We start from the raw sequence: 17,589 nt of genomic DNA on the forward strand, positions 1-17,589 counted from the left end.
CTCGGTTACCAGATTCCAACTGGTCCGAGGATGTTTATTTACTCGAGCCACGGGCAGGTGCTGGATGTCAGGGACTGGCGATGCGGCTGCTACACATGTTTTCTTTGCAGTGTTGTCACTGATCTTCCGGCATCTGGATGACTTGTCCCTGTGGAATTGCAGCCAAGTGTGTAGACGCTGGAATCAGATCCTAGAACAGGAGCTAAGTGAGAGGCATTGGTTCCTTTTTGCCCAACATCGCTGGCCCCTCTTTAAGCCCAGATATCACGTGCACTGTTGGCGGACCATGTACACACGCATGTAAGTCTTCATTATTACATTTGGGTAATGACGGAATTACTGCATCTTATGGAATTTGTGTGTTTATCTTCAGTACTACAATTATGTCAGTTTCTTTCACTGGTGAGAGATTCTGTCTTCAAAAAATAGTAGATAAGAAATCTAACCAAAGCATCTAAGATTTTTATATGCCTTCACAGTTCAGGCAAATCCAATGCAAACTTTTTTTCTGACGTGTTAGCCAGAAGTTAGCTTAGCAGTTAGCCAGCAGTTAGCTGTACACTTGCTTCTGAGACACGCACGACGATACTGCCTTGTAAGATGGTGGCATATTATCTGTGGTGAGAAATCCGATGATAGAATTAATGTTGCTCTTCTTTTGTGCACACTTCCAAACGAGCGGCAGTCTTTACTGGATATTTGTTCACAGATTTGTGGTTTTCACTTGAATCAACCTTATAATATGTATTACTATAAGCTGTGTGTGCTAGACAAGGCATTTCAGCACATTTCTGCATGTTGATGCCGTACATGTGTACAGCCTTTTCCTTGCCCAGTACTCATAAATAAAGTTCTATGTGACTGTCAACATCACAGTACTCCTTGAGTATTGAAGGCTTTGAAAGCAGTTATTGACCAGAATGTTGGCCATAGTTGACAAAATTGAGTCTTGATATTTTTTTTTAAATTCCTGATATAATTTTTGTATTGTCACAAGCACATCTTTAAGCTTCATGCTTTCAATTGTATTTCTGTTGTGACATAATTCACTGTATGACATGTAATATCTTCCCATTACATGCCTCACACAAAGCAGAAGCTGGGGCACCTCATTAATTGATTCTTGATTGGGAGGCAGTGGTGTCGATTTTGACAGGTAGCACTGCCTTGAATAGTTCACATAGCAGCCAGAAATTGTGGCAGACAGGCAAAAATAGAACTGTAAATGGGTGACAAAATGGCATTACTATTTTTTGTTTCTATTTTTGTGTGTGTCAGTTTTGGATGTCTTCGGTGCTGTGGTAAGTGTGCCGGCCATTTGTCATAACTTTGCAAATGAAGGCTTTGTTATATTTCATGTCAGGGTGGAGAGTGCGCCATGCAAGATGTGTCTGTATGACATGTGGGGCCACAGTTCTCACAGCGCAGAGAAAATGGTATGGGGAACAGAAGCAACCCTTCGAGGTCCTATGGCATCAGACAATTCGTGGAGAGCAGTTAGGCTAAGGCATGAGCTGATGCTCCTTGAGACTGATCCTCCAGAAGGGATAGAGGCAGTGCCACTGGATCCACTATGCTATCACTGGCAGGCTGCCATCACAGGCCCACATGACAGTCCCTATGAAGGAGGACACTTCTTTCTTTTCTTGCAGATACCCAGTGGGTAAGCAGTTCTAAGCCTCAGAATAATCTACTTTCGTTGTTTCATTCACTTTATAGAATGGCACCTATAGAAATGCATATCTTTGGGCGCTGGGATACCTTACACTGATTTAGCATTGATTAATGATGCATACTTCGAGTAGTTTGTAAGCAATTAATATTGATTGTGCATGCTGGAGTTCTGTCAGACTAGTTACATGCATGTGTTGTTTGTGTTTTCCCCTCGCTGCACCTTAGATTTTTGTCATTTTTATGGTAGCCACATTTTGCCGTGAAAAATACTGAGTGAGTGAGTGAGACCAAAAGGGATAGGAAGAGGAGCAGAGAGATCAGTGAGGGAAAAAGAGAGAGAGAATAGGAGAAGGGGAACGAGAAGTGCATCAGGATAGAAAGTGCTCACTGCCTAATGGCAGTGTGCACAAAAATACACTGCTTGTTCTGTTTGGACTGTTTGTGTTACTGTGTACACAGAAATGAAGACTTGTAAACAAGTGAAAATAGATAGAAACAGACAACCGGCTGTGCTGGTTAAATACTGGACAGGTGGCAACCCTTGTCATTTTTAGGTATGTTCATGCTGTGAGTGGTACTCCACAGTGTAGGCATGCTGCAGCTAAAGCTACTGAACGTAGACATATACCTTGTAAATGGGAGGAGTGCTCCTGCAGCAATAAGGAAGTTGCATCCAATCCAAAATCTAGAACACTGAATCACCCTGTTTCCAAGCATCTTGAAGTCTACCGAAACTCCAGCTCACATGCCTATGCCTAAATATGATGGTTTCTTTGTATGACTCCTACTTTGAGAAAAAATTAGTGTTGTCTCAAGCATGTTACAGTGAAAGACGGCTTGTCATTTGTAGAGGGATATCTGCTCTTGCAGCATGGATTTTTGAAATCTATATGGTAGATACAAACTTGGGCATGACTGGGAAGTCAGGCGTGTCCTAGCCTTCACCTCGTCCTTTGTGAGAGCTGTGGGTCACAGCTTTACACATCTTCGTGAGAGCATCAAAAAGTCACAGTTCGGGCTGTATGAATCGTCAATTTAAAACTGATGCAAATTGGAAGCAAGTAGTTACGTACCTGAAGTGAATACGAAGTGAATAGTTATATAACCAAAGTAAATAGTTATGTATCTGAAGTGAATAGTAGTTATATAACAGAACCTAACGCGTACACAGCTTATATACGGGTGTACCGCACATATACGGGAGTATAGTACTACATGCATACCGATCTTTGTATGAAGCAGCACTCAATTTGTTGTGTACCCTTGTGGCATTTCTAGGCGTACACGTGCAGCTTCGGGGTTATTCGAATATATTCTGCTTCAGAGACATTTTGTTAGACGATTTAGTGAACATGATATTGTGGAACTTGTGAAAGTGAAACCTTTGTGCGTACAAATGCTTGCACTTGGCCAGCCTTGGTATCTGACTGTCCTCGACATCTCATATTTAGGGATTACATTGCGACCACTGAACCAGGTAGCCACGGTGACGCTCGTTGTAAAGCGTAGAGCCTGTAGTTGTCGTCATCCCTCATTGTGTAGCAATAGCTTTCGCGGAGTCGTGCTGACACAATCACAGGTGCCCTCGAATAACATAAGCCGAGAGCCAGATTAAAGAATGCATTAAAGAATCTCAGTTGATGAAGAGGCACCAGCACTACCATTCTTTAATCGAAGTATAAAACTGGGCATTGCGTGTGTGTGCGCGTGCTGTGCTTAAGTGCGTTTGGTTAAGCGGGGCTTGCATTTGTCCTATGTTTCATTGCCTCAGCTACTACTATACGTCTCGTGCATCTCGATCGCTTCACCAGGTGGAACTTGTTCCGGGACTCGCTCTCACGTCTTTGCTTTGACACTGTGCTATAGCCGTGCTTTCGTCACTCTTCTTTCATTATTTTATCAAGACCTCATGAGGGCTCATTTAAACGAATTAACGGGGCTGTAAACAGGCATACAAGGTATGCACTTCTCTGCGTTATTTTATTGCAACATAGGCAGTGAAAGCCCCACACAATTACTAGCACTCAAAACCAAAAGGCGCTTGCATACGGATGAAATATTCACTGCACTCTTTCGCTTTTTAGCTTCGCCCTGCAATCTAACTTTACGTCATTTTGACATGGCGCTTTCCTCACCAATTACGACCAAGGGTTCCACGTATGGTTTTATTTCACTTGCGGAAATGGTCTAGAAGAATGTGAGTCTTATTCTATTCAAAATCTAAACAGTTGCAACCTCAAACTGGAAGAGAAATGCATTCAATTTAAATATTACATGCACACTACGTTTTGTGCGCAGTAGCATGCAGCACACCGCGAGCGCAAATGAATATTTGGCACTACAGTTCCGGAATCTTAGGTAGGTGCATGATGGCTCATCTTCGTAATCTTCGAATGGTTCTGACGACTGGGCTGCCGTACTTTGGTTTGACCCAAGTGGCATCGCATCACCGGCTCGCGTGGCACAGTGGTTAGCGTGCTGGTTTTGTCACGTCGTGACTGGGAGGTGCCTGTGTTCGAATCGCGTCATCTGATAGCCAAAGATATTGGAGATGTCATGACGCTGAATTTCGGAACCACGGAGCACAAAATGTATTTCCACACAAACAAACAGAGCACTCTGCCTCACAGCTGATAATGAAGCCTGTTTATTGGCTGGTAATTTGAAACGTCATGTTCGGAGCTCGGCCCCAAAAGGCTACGTAGCCGACGTATGCGTGGTGGAAAGAGAAGCGCAGATTACTCATCTCTGAAAGCATTTATGTGGATCACTGAGCTGGCACGAGCCGAACGGAATGTATATTTGGGAATTATGACCTGCGTTCTTTAATGGGGTAACATTATTTGTGACTTCAACCGCTGTGACTTCAACCTAATTCAAAGGGGGTTGTCCCATCTCTCCAACAAAATGTTCTTCAAAGTGTCCTTCAAACAGCTTCCACTGTGGCGTCACATCACTCACGTGTCCACTTTTATAAAGGTTGAAGCCCTTTACACTGCTGTTTCCACAAATAAACTTGTCTTCAAAATTAGAGGGCGGAATGTCGACATCCGCTACGGTCAGCATGGGAGCGACACACATACAATTGTCTGCTATGATTCCTGAAAGAAATGCGTGCCTCTCCCATTAGGGGCATATGTGCCGCCCCTACAGATGCTGCACATGTTGTATACTACGTTACTTCAAACTCTTTCGCAACAAACTTGTGCTGATAAAGTTCTGCATTTCTCAGTTAACACAAAAATTATCTTAAATGACCATCCACTTCTAGGAGTTTTTGCAACAGAATGTCACCTTTTGATGCCTTGGATTATCAGAGTGATATCTTGACAATATGATATGATATGAATGTTATGACCAGAGAGCAGGTTCTTAGGCAAATTCCTTTTTCTTGAGGAATGTTGAGATACTGCCTTACAATCTTTGAAGCATGAATCAGGTCAAAAAGGACGTTCTAAACGTGTATCGTTCGTGCCTTATATGCCTTTTTTGTCTTTTCGTGCCTTTTTCATCAATAAGTGCCGATCAATGCCTAAAAAGGTAGTGTTATGTCTTTCTCAAAACCAAAATCGAAAAAAAAAAAGGAACTGTCCAGGCCCTACCCCCTTTCTTCGAAGCCAACTGACATCGTCAACGGAAGGGCTATGGCATGTTTTGTCAACGCATCCCTGCTGTCCATGAAGCCAAAAATGGACAATGAACTGGCTCTGACCTCCATGACGGCATCTTACGTGTTTGCTGGGTCGCAACTATCCCAACATGACTTACATCACATAATTTTGCACACGGGCTTTACCGAGTGTACGAGGAGATCAGAAACGATTACACTACCATAAACCAGTTTATATCCACAGTGAAGGTCTTCCAAGTTCCCGATAGCCAGACTTTGCTCTACCACTCCAGACCATTATTACCCGATGGGATATATAATAATAATAACTTTATTTGGCCCAACATTGGACCCAGAGTACTGGGAAAAAAGCTCCACTGGGTAGCTTGACGAGTCCCAGACCCTGCACCTCACACAGCGGAGCATACAAATACATGTAGAAAATACGTACAAATGGTATTCAAACGCGAAGAACAGGAACGGAAACGTCAGACATAAATACATTTCAATACGATGCATGAATAATTAACACTGCAGGGGTATATTTACAAATATTAAGTCGACAATGACAGTAATAACAAATATGACAATAATGACAGCAATAACAATGATGACAAGAATGGAAATACAGTAATATGGGGTTAGTGGTTACGCACCAAGGAAAAGGAGTTAGATTATTTTGGACGCTTGTGTACATAAAATCCATTTCCTTATATTTGTTTAATAGTGTGGGTAGGGTGCATGATGTTAACTGTGTACCGTAGTTCGTACGCTGTTTTCTAACCTGCCAGGGTAAAGGGGGCTCGGAATTTATATGCGTTAGTGTCATTCCTCACAAGTGCAACTACCGTATTTTCACGCGTATTAGCCGCGGCTTATGCGCGATTTATTTTTTTCGCCGACGCTCTGCGGCCTATCCGTGGGTGCGGCTTATCTGGTGACTATTTTTCCCTGGTACTTTCCCCATACCCCGGGTTAAACGAAAGGGCCGACAGTGCCTCACGTTCTTCGGAACAGGACCGCCCTGCCAGTGCACGAGCAATACCGAACAGGGGCAGGTCCACTCCACATTCGAGTGGACTAACCCGTCAATCCACGAAAAACACGCAACAAGGGCACAATCCGATCTTAGTAGAACACTAGAACTGACCTCCTTTGTTATACATCATGCCGACACCGGAATGTGGACAGGGTTTATGGCCTTCCCTGAGGTCTCCTTTGTCGGCAGACCCACAGGAAGGGTTCAATACACCTGACATCGGGATCAAACGTGGTCAGCTAAGCGTCAGTTCTCATTTGACGAGAGCAGCAGCATTCGTGGACACGGGCACGGCAGTTAGAGGTGAGGCATGGCTATAACGCTGAGGCACAGCCACAACAGCGGCTTCAAACTAAAAGTCGTCGACTTCGCGGACAAGTACGGGAACAGGGCAGCTGGCAGGGAGTACGGCGCTGACGAGCGTTGAGCGTCTCTGTTGATTTTGTATGTGCATCACTGGTTTAGCGCACAAAGCAGTCGCGTCGTATTCCCCGCGGCTTATCTGCGAGTGCGGCTTATCTGCAAAAACATTTTCAAAATGTATCTAAAAACGAGTCCTGCGGCTTATCTGCGGTGCGGCTAATACGCGTGAAAATACGGTAAATTGCAGAAATGGGGATCGTTATGAAGGTAGGAGCGTCTATATGTCATAATCAAATGATACTCATACATATCGGGTATTTTAGTGAGGGGTAGGTCAAGAAAAATTTGTTTTGTGCTTGAATAATATTCGGCATTTGCGATCGCACAAACTGCCTTTCTCTGTAAAAGAAACAAGGCATGTATCTTCCTTTTACTTGACGTACCCAATACTAGAGGACAATATTGAATATGAGACAGGAACAATGAATTATATAATGTTAGTTTAACCTGCTTAGGTAGATAGTAATGCCTATACAAGATTCCAACCACTGCGGAAATTTTAGATTGTAGGTGTTGGTTGTGGTAATCCCAAGACATAGTGTTGGAAAAATATACGGCTAAGTGTTTGAAGTTACTCACGATCTCTATACACTTAGAGCTAATAGTAAGTTGCGCGTCCCATTCTACCCGTTTGTTAGTGGGTCGGAATAGCATAGCTTTTGTCTTATTGGTGTTTATTCTAAATTTGTTTTTGGAGGCCCACGACTGAAGGCGTTCAAGAATGACGTTACCCTTTTGTGTTAATTCATTTGCTTTACACGCTGATAGGAGAATGCTCACATCATCAGCATAAATAACAAAAGACGCTACACTATCGATATTAACAATATCGTTAAGATATAAATTAAATAAAAGGGGGCCCAAGATGCTACCTTGAGGCACACCAGCAGTTACCTTTTGGAGGTCCGAGATTGCAGAGTCAATTTGCACACATTGTTTTCGATTGCTTAGGTATGTTCGAAAAAGTTGAAGAGCATTTCCTCGCACGCCGTATTTATATAACTTCTTTGGTTAGTATCATGGTCAATACCATGGCTGGAAGCAGCATGATACTTTGCTTCACCGTCCAATGTATCATTTAGTTTTTCACGGGATGATGCTGCCTTCGTTAGAACTGCTCAGGTGGCTTTCTCCAGAAAGACAGTTGAAGCTGATATCCACTTTCTTAGCGCGTGCTTCACTGAATATGCTCTTGGATTGCATAGAGCAGCTGGAGCTGGAGGAACAAGACAACACAATACAGCACCTTCAAAGTGATGGAAAGTGTATACGTCAAACACTTTAGGCTGCCCCACAAACTGTATGTGGTGTAGAAAGTGTGCAACAAGTGAACAGCGTCCTGGAAAGAGATCCTAGTTCCAGACCGTGGCTGCCCTTGCATTTGTTTCCTGGTGATGCTTCAACTCTACTGTTCCGGACAATATGCCCTGAAAATATGTTTGTGTGTAAAAGCATGCATCGGTTCCTTCGATCGTCCAGATTATTCTCTGCACACAAAACGATTCTGAGCTCCAGAAAGCGGAACTCTACGTCGGAACTTAAAAATGATGGTGGTTACTTCTGCTTTTATGCATTCAAGAAGGAAGCAGCTGACAGTTCTAAGACCAGCTGTGGTTCTTAAACTCTTCTATGTTTGCTGTCGTAATTTAAGTTTGGGGATGGATTACCGTGATGCCAGTAGTTAACTATACTGGGAAGCACAAACTTTTGATGTTTCTTGAAATTTCCATAGTAGAAACTGAGGTCGAGCATCTTATTTTGCGTCAGCTATTATCACAGAAGATGTGGATACGACTCCACAGGAACGATCTGGTGTATCCTGCTTGCAGAACGACATGTCCGATGACTCCTTCATGAAAGTTATATTACAATACTGCTGGTGCCGCTTTCTAGACAATACATGCCTTTTTTAGCCTTTTTTACTGCCTTTTAGGTGCACAGTTTTATGGTGCCTAAAATTCCGCTCTCTGGTTATGATCCATAGCTAGTCATAAGCAGAGCTGTGTAAGTTACTAAAAGAAAAATGCAATTAGGTTAGGTTACAGCTACATGACTGAAAATATTTATGTTACAGGAAGTTGCTAAAATTAAAATGTAATTCAGTAAGAGTTACTGATCAGATGTAATTTAGTTACTCCTGTGTTATGTCAGGCCATGTGCATTTAAAGTGGCCGCACATTACAAACCTTCCCACCAAAAAATTAGAAGTACAGTTTTTCATAGCAGAAGTTCGTAGTCAACATTACAGGTTGCATGACATAAATGTTTGCGTGATCAATGGAAAACCAGCAGATACGAGAACAATGGAAACATGAAAGCTGTAGAAAAGCATCAGCTTTTATAAGGAGTAAGTACTGCAGACAGAAATTTACTTCAAACTCGCTCGAAACACAGCAGAAAGTAAGTGTATCTTGAGTGCAAGTTACATGCAAAATGTAGATCAAGTACAACTACAGTTACTAAATTTTCTGAAGGTATTTCAATACAGTAATTAATTACTCTAAAAGTAATTAATTACTGTTAATTACTTCACAGCTTGGGTTGTAAGACTACATGTGGGCTACCTAAAATAAACCTCATTCGGAAAACCGCTGCATACTGTTTCGTACTTTACATTGTGTGTGAACCGTGAGGTTGCACATTGAATCTGAAAGTACAGTATATAGAACACAACACTTCCATCTGATGTCAGAGCTGTTTGCATGATTCAAATGCATGATTGTGAGATAGAAATACAGTCATGTCTTGCTTATACGGATACCTCAGGAGTCACCCCTTTTCGTCCGGATAACGAATTTCCGGATAAACCGAACCAAACAACCTTCCAGGGAAACCCCCAAAATTTGGGAGACTCCAGCAAAGGAAAGAAGAAAAAGATCGGTACTTCAAAAATTCATGCGAAGTGAGCTGCTCGAAATTAGTAGGCACGTGTGTGACAGAATTATGGTCACAGCCATGGCAACCGCTGCGTCACCTTGCTCATCAAAGAAGGGTAATCTCTCAGAAAGTTGGTCCTGCGCACATGTTTTTGTCTTTTTGCAAATGTCTTTGGCACAGGCCAAAAGGCAGGCGGTGCTTTCGGATGGCATGGACATGTGGATTTCTTGCGCCCGGTGGATACAGGGCACATCTTCCACATATCGTCTACCATCTCTCTCGTGTGCCCGCACACACTAAAAGTGACCCACGAAGAAAGGGGAGTCGAACAGTACAGAATGGCCCAGTGAGATATGACCCTCTTCCGGAACAATACGAACACAGCACATGCTAGGGACGGGGGGTGTTGACACTTTTCCGGGTAAGCAAATCAGAATGCCATAGGTCGTCGAAGATTGGCCCCCATACTTGCTATCCAGTGAGACAAAATCCAATCATAGCAGGTTCGTTCCCGGTAATGTAGTCCGGATAATGAGTTTTCCAGATATCTGCACTCCGGATAACCGAGACATGACTGTATAGTCTTTGTAATTTTGTTTTAGTACCACAATGTAGGAGCTCTTTATGGATGATGCATCAGATTGAGTGGCCCTCCTTTCTTTTTTTGCTGCACAGGTGCTGTGAAAGAGTTTTGCAGTGCTTGTTGCAGTACTGCATAGTAGTTTATCTGGTTTCCTGCCCACTGTTAATTCCTACATCCTTATATTGCAGGTACCCCTTGAAACCACCTGTAGTGAAATTTATCACTAAAATCTTCCACCCAAATATCAGCCGGCATGGAGATATAGGCATAGATTCTATTCAGCACAACTGGAGCCTTGCTCTTACCATATCAAAGGTATCTATCCATTGTTTATCTGTGAAATGCATTGGTAGTGTTAGGCCATTAAATTAGTCCAAGTAATTTTTGTTTGGTGTTTGCTGGGTTATTTGCATTAGCCTCGAACACATAAATATGTGTAGTCGTTCTTGATGGGAGAACGTGATGCATTATTGCTGTTGGGTGCTGTTAAGTGTGTAGGAATCAACATGTGCCCTGTTCCTCCACTAATTTACAGTTTCATCTTGAGCATTTACTTGGTCTTTGCAATATGATTTATATGCTGCCATGTAGGAATACATGACCTCAACACATGTTCTTTAGACTAACTTGTAGTATTTTATCTTCACTTTGCTTTGAATTTTATTTTTATGCAAGGTTTTACAGGCGCTCTACCTGTTTCAATGCTGCTCTTATCCATTCACGAGTTTTTGAGAGGCCCTCATTTTTGCAGAACACAGATACTGAAAGTGGATATACATCCATGTGTAAATTTTGTAATGTCTAGCGCGGATTAGGAAATATCAATGTTTTTGATTAGTGCATTTAGTATTCAGCAATTTATTTTGATTTTGAAGACCCCACAGTTCGTTGTGTACAAAATTATATGTTGCATTGATCCCAGTTGTGTACAGGTGGAAATACTGTATGTGCAAATCTTGCTGGCTGTAGATAGCCATGCCTGAAAATAATACTAGGTAATAAAAAGACCACAATTTAATTGAAAGTTACTGGTCTGTTAGAATTCTTGAGCTAGCAGTTGTTTGGAATTTCTAATGCAAATTAATTAATTAATTAACTAATTTTGTCACAAAATATTGAATGAAATGCCAGATATACTTGATTCAAGATCACTAGCTTCAGTCGTTTATCATATTTTCTTAATGCAATGATAAGCCTTCAGACTTTTTGTTTAGCAAAGATGAACATTACAAGTGCCAATATCACTTCCTTCACAGCAAGATAGGCTTCTGTTAAAGGGACGGTCTCGTACAGCCGGGGCGATTCCGAAACTTTGCCGCAACTATCTTCACGAGTACTGTACACATACAACCGTCAAAGTTTCATTCAGAATAACCAAGTCGTTTTCGAGAAATTTGTTGAAACGTGCCGTAATAGCAGACGACGGAACACGCGCTTCACTCTCATGCAACGTCACGCATGACATCGGCCTGCAGGTACATCGCCGTTGCCATGGCAATCGTAACCTGCAGAAGGACCTTGGGTTGAATAATCCCCTTGCTCTCAAAATGGGGACACTCAGACATATATCTCCGCTCGCGGAGAATGTAACCCGTGCATTGACTGTGGGGTCTCCGATAATGTGGCACATAATCGGATACGCAGAAGCTAAGTCACGTGTTTTCTTTCCCCGAGTATTTCATGCGTTTTTTAAATAGACATGTACTCCTTCTCCATGTACGTCATCAGCGACACTTCATTTCGAAACATGATCAGTGTGCAACGGGGCGAGTGTAATGGAAGCGCGCGTAATATATTTTTGGACGGAGCTGTCATGCGACCGCGCGCGCACATGGCTGCAACTTCAGATATGTGATTGTGAGTGGGGTTGTTCTGCGACTTTAGCTTGTCTCTGAAGGTTAACATAGTTGTTCTAAACCACCATGTGGGCCACTTCTTAGAATGTGCGTTTTTCGCCCGAGAACTGAAAGAAAATGTGCAAGAGTTGCCGCGGTCTCCAGTCACTTCTGAAAGTCGTCTGCTCACGCAGGTGCACTGGCGCGCACAAAAGCAGACGACTTCTGTATCCTATCACGGACTTTCCCGCAGGGCGACGTAGCAGTTCGGGTTGTTGCCAACACAGACCGCGGCATGCTCTGCAATCTTTATGAATTTAATTCGGTTATTTAATAACCATGACGTGCTTTGTTGGGTAAATTTGCGGTATTCCATTTTCAACAAAGGGCAATCGAATGATACACTTTATGAGAGGGGCAGGGGGTACGAGACAGTCCCTTTAATTCAACCCCGAGCGGACCACAAAATTAGGTTGAACTATCTGAAAATTGGGTCAAAGAAAGGGCGAGGAAACTGCAAATCAGGTCATTTTTTACTTGCTAAAGTCATCCGTGATCAGGCCCTTCCTACTTGCATTTAAAACACACATATAAAAGCATGCTTCAGAGGGATCCAGTGTGTTTGAAAGGGACCACTGTGCTAATACCCAGGTTTGCCTCTCGTCCTGGTTTGTGCACTGAGTGGATACTAGCTGTGTGGATGCAATGCTAATGTGTGAATAGCTCTCTTGGTACTTTCATATGCATTTTGAGCTTTTTCCTGTGCAGTGAGTTTTTTTAACCTTTTGCCTTCTGTGTATACATATGTGCACGTTCACTTGGGTTAAATCATCTGATGCAGAGGGCTTCAGTTTTTTGTTTTGTTTTGTTTTGTTTTGTTTTGTTTAATCAATGCTTCCCAGAACCTTTGAATGCAGTAGAATTAAGCGGACAGCAGAAAAAATCAATGAACTGAAGTTGATAATGAGTCTACTGTATAATGTGAGGTGCAAGGTATTTGCCTTTTTTTTTGTGTGTGTGTGTAGGGGGGGAGGGGGTGCCATTTTCCATGACAAATCAGTGTGCAATAGAGAACATTCTTACTTTTAAGAGGAATACAGTCAATCTAGTTTATTGCGAGTATAATAATAACTCTGAAATTTGATAAAAGTGCTGGTTACTGTTGGTTCACCCATTGGAACTTAAGTGCATTAATCATTGTGTGTTAAGTGCCTGCTTGCTCATTGTTATCAGAATGATTTATGACAATTGCTACAATGCATAAAAATGAAGAAGCTGGACCCAGTTTTTATTGAACAAAGAAAATAAGCTACATCACAACACTTAAGGTAACACACGACATATAACATAACTAGGGAGTGACTTTTTCGGGTTAAACCCGATTCCGCCCGGTTATTCCCCCCCGAACTGACCTCTGACCAATTCGGGTTAAACCGGATTTCTCCCCGAATTCCTGTCACTATGAAATCTTCAAGTGACGTTTCCACTGAAGATGAACAAAGGTTGCCACGTGTAACACATGTAAGAATGGGTCACTTACTTTCCAAGCAATACACCCATGTGTGTCAACACTGTCTATGCCTTCAGAGATTACCGCTGGAAGTTCACAATCCCACAAAAAAACAAAAAAAGAGAGATTAGGAAGGACTTAATATACAAGAGGAGAAACAAAAACACCCGATAACACCAGAAGGCACAATTATCGCCCGATTTCTCCCCGAATTACAGATATAAAAATAGCGCCCGATATTTACCCCCCCGAATCTGAGAAAGGCATTTAACCCGAAAAAGTCACTCCCTAAACATAACACATACACACACTTATAACATTAGGGCTTAGATGTGTTTGTTGTGGTGTGCACAAGTTCAGACGTGCTTGTGTCTTCGGCAAGAGGTGGTAAAACTTTGTTCTCTTTTCGTGTTGTTCTCTGCTTAGCAGTGAATGTGCCAATTGCATATAAAGTGATGTCAGTCTGTTGCCATTGCAGAATAGATGATGTATGGCGTGTGGTGCAAAGTAAAAGCACAGACATTGCAAAACTGCTTTGTGAAGGCCAGTGTCTATAGTCATGTAGAATGCCACTGAAAGTGCACATTTGATGTATGACAGAAGATGTCTCATCTAAGTATAAATTGAACCAGTTTTGTGTCACATTCCGTTAAAACTTGTCCAACACCAAGATAACTCATGCCGAGATCATGTGCGTATCTGCGACTGGTGAGATCGATGTTGCGTCAGTTGCACGCTGTTTCGAATGTGTCATAGTCACATTTGTCATCGTCACTCTCACTATCGGACTTGTACTGTACATTAGCGCGCACCACTTCCATGAGTGCTGCATCAACAGTTGTTTGCATGATGCCGCTCATGTGTCAACCAAGCCACATTGGGGAAGAGACTGTACTTCGTAACAAGATCTTGCTGGTGCCAGTGCACTGTGTGCAGTGTGCACTGTGATGCCAGTACAAAAGCCGTCAAGTACGCACAACTTAATTTTCAGGCATGTACCTTTCCTCTTCTGCTGCTCTTCATGTTGCACACAGCCACAGAAGTCAGAAAATGCAGTCGAGGACTGAGATTGCCGAAAAACTTCAGCACGAAAGGATGGAGTGGAGAGGGGTCAACCTGCACAACTCACTACTGACAACTTTATTACAGACAAATGCTAAAGTTTAAAGAAAAGCAGACGTAACACTTTCGAAGAAACCCTTTCCCGTCATAATTGAGTAAATGTGCTGAGACAAGACCTGATAACCTTCGACACAATGCAGACATCTGACTAAATGTTAACAGATTAAATTCTTTGTCTGATAACAAAGCTGAACTGATACAACTGGTTCGCTCACACCAGATGTATGTAGTTTCCATTGTCTCCCTTCGAAGGGAACTTGCTAACTTATACAAGAGTTCTGCTTGTGCTAATAATGCCTCTAGATCAGCCACACCTTTTCAGACGATCTTGTGTAAGCAGAGGAATGCTGCCTTCTATACTCCCCTGGTGCTTCCGTAGTGTTTGATTTATACAACGGCTGGTCTGACCTGTATAGGAGTGGCACTCGTGTACAGGTACAAGTCACAAGTTCTCATGTGAGCACTCGTCGAGTGCCCACATGATAACTCGAATCTATGCACTACTACTACGGAGCAGGGGCAGCACTAACAAAACAGTTGTTTGTGAAAGGTTGTTTGAATGAAGCTCTGTCAAAATCTTTTCATCACCAAATAATTAACAGTTTCAGAGAGCAGATAGTGAGGCTGAAGGAAGCTAAATTTCCACCAGTTGTCGTTACGACTGCAGCACGTAGTCTTCTACACGAGATCACCACTCCTGAATGGTACAGCAGAAAGAAAGAACATAACTGTACAGGGAGACGTGCTGCAATTCCGTACGTTCACCGAATTTCTCATTGCCTAAAAAAAAAAAAAAGAAAAAAAAAAGACAGGGTTTCTTAGGTTAAAAATGTTTGCAGTTACAAGTGGTTTATGAAACAATTTCTGCTTGAAACCAATTTCAACCACTGTCTACGTAAATGGTTTAATGTGGAAATTGTTTCAGAAACCATTTGGAATTGCAGACATTTTTGACCTGGGTTGAGTTACAAAGTCTCGTTGATAGCTCTACAGCAGTGGATCTCAACTTACGCTACTCGAGGAAGCCCTGATCGTGCCAGCACGACCTCAAGGTACCTACTACACTGGGGCAACTGTGTATAGAAGTGTGTGAGGTGAACTAGATGCTATACAAATAGCAAATTGTTATTCTGTCTGATTATTTAAATGTTTATTTATAACTTATTTAATTATTTATTGCTTTGTCGCAAGATATGCCTTGAGGTTTGCTGGGTTCATTCAACTGTTTCACAATACGTACTTCCCACAGATAATGCATTTTGGGTTGCTGCTGATACTTGTAAATCCCAAGTCCATGAGGGCAGGAGAGTTGCTTCGAAGTTTCTCTGGCTTTCCAAGTGCTTGTAATGCTTTTGAAACACGAGAAAAGCAAAAGTGCAGTGTGGAGAAACTGTTGTGTTGAGTTGCAGGATAGGCCAACCCATGAAGACCACAGCTGCTGGCTCTACTGTTTGCAATCACCGTCAGCTGCGGCAACTTGGTCCTGCGATCGCGATGCCAATTCCAGTGCCAACGATCAAATGTCGAGCACTGTTCGATATAACAAGACTGTCTGAGAGCGAGCCTTGGTAGGTGATCAAGTTACACTCGCGGGTGCTGAACAGGATCCTGTTCCCGGAACCTCAGAACATTGCTCACGGGACCCCTGGGTTCCACGGAACTCTGGTTAAGAAACACTGCTCTACAGTGATGCCCAGCTCCCTTATTGGCAGAGTTAACAATGATAGGAAGGAATTTTTGTGCCTCATTGATCACAAGAATAGTTTTGCCCCTGATTCATAGGAGTATTGTATAGATTCAAGTTCTCATATGGGCACTCGTATATCAGCCAGACCAGCCGTTGTATAAATCAGACTACAGGAGCACTAGGGAAGGCAGCGTTCCTGTGATTTTGTAAGAACATGTGAAAAAGTGTTGCTGTGAGGCATTATTAACGCAAGCAACACTTTCGTACAAGTCAGGAAGCTCCCTTGGAAGGGAGATAATGGAAACTGTTTACATCCAGCGTGAGGGAACCAGTTACATCAGCTCAGATTCGTTATTAAACAAAGAATTTAATCTGCCATGAGTGTTATCTTAATAAGAGTGTTATATCTGCTTTTATTTAAACTTGGGTATTTGTCTGTAGTAGTTGTTGGTTGCAAGTGCCAGTCCGTGTCCCCTTCGTCTCTTTGTGCTTGTCAATGTTTTACACTCGTTTTTCTCTCTGCCATCTGTTACGTATGGGTCAACATATTACGCTCTCACTTAAATGAACTTGAAAGTATTGTAAGGTGGGCTTCTTCCTTTCTTTTAAATATAAAAATTGAACCATGAAGATCGTAACAAATTAGCTCGACTGTACTAATAAAGGCCTAGACCTACACATGTTTAACAACGATCCAATCTGAACAACAATTAGTAACAACTTTTGGTCATAGCCACAAGCAGGCACTCTTCCTTACTGTTTGTTACACACATTTTTTGTGTTGCTTTCTTCAGGGTCACAGCCCTGGACATAAAATATATCCTTCCTGTGTTAATACCTCTGGAATTTTTGCCACTGTGTACATAGAGTGTTGCTTTACTTACTGTACCAGTGTACTTCCGTTGATGAGATTTTGACTGGCCATTTTGTGGAAGCTCACATGCAACGATACTCAGATACAGCGATCAGATTTTGTCTTCCCATCAATATAATTAGGAATGGGCTCGACAGAAGCCGAAATGTGGATGTCATGTTTGAATACCTCAGAGGTCCAGCTGATCACCACCACACGAAGGCATCCTTACTCCACTTGAGGAGTGCCTACTTGAGCAGGTGCCTGTTTTTTTATTTGTTCATCGGGCACTGCAATCTAGTCTAATCTAACCCAATGCAGTAGATGCAATGCCATTTGTAGTCTGCCTCACGAGGGTCATGGAAAAGTTGCCTGT

General features: G+C 42.4%; 1 protein-coding gene across 5 annotated transcripts in view; it reads left to right on the plus strand.

Moving 5' to 3' along the window:
* Positions 1–17,589, plus strand: part of LOC135378109 (uncharacterized) — a 41,011-nt gene that overhangs the window by 10,212 nt on the left and 13,210 nt on the right. For all 5 annotated transcript variants that reach the window (XR_010418269.1, XR_010418270.1, XM_064610993.1 and 2 more), the window contains exons 4-6: positions 111–300; positions 1,364–1,663; positions 10,395–10,521. Coding sequence is in view for 3 of the 5 variants with exons in the window: in XM_064610993.1 (XP_064467063.1) it covers positions 111–300; positions 1,364–1,663; positions 10,395–10,521 (617 nt within the window). In the remaining 2 variants the exon portion in view is untranslated. The remainder of the gene's footprint in view (positions 1–110; positions 301–1,363; positions 1,664–10,394; positions 10,522–17,589) is intronic.

Source organism: Ornithodoros turicata, chromosome 1 (assembly GCF_037126465.1).
Source record: "Ornithodoros turicata isolate Travis chromosome 1, ASM3712646v1, whole genome shotgun sequence".
NCBI lineage: Eukaryota > Metazoa > Arthropoda > Arachnida > Ixodida > Argasidae > Ornithodoros > Ornithodoros turicata.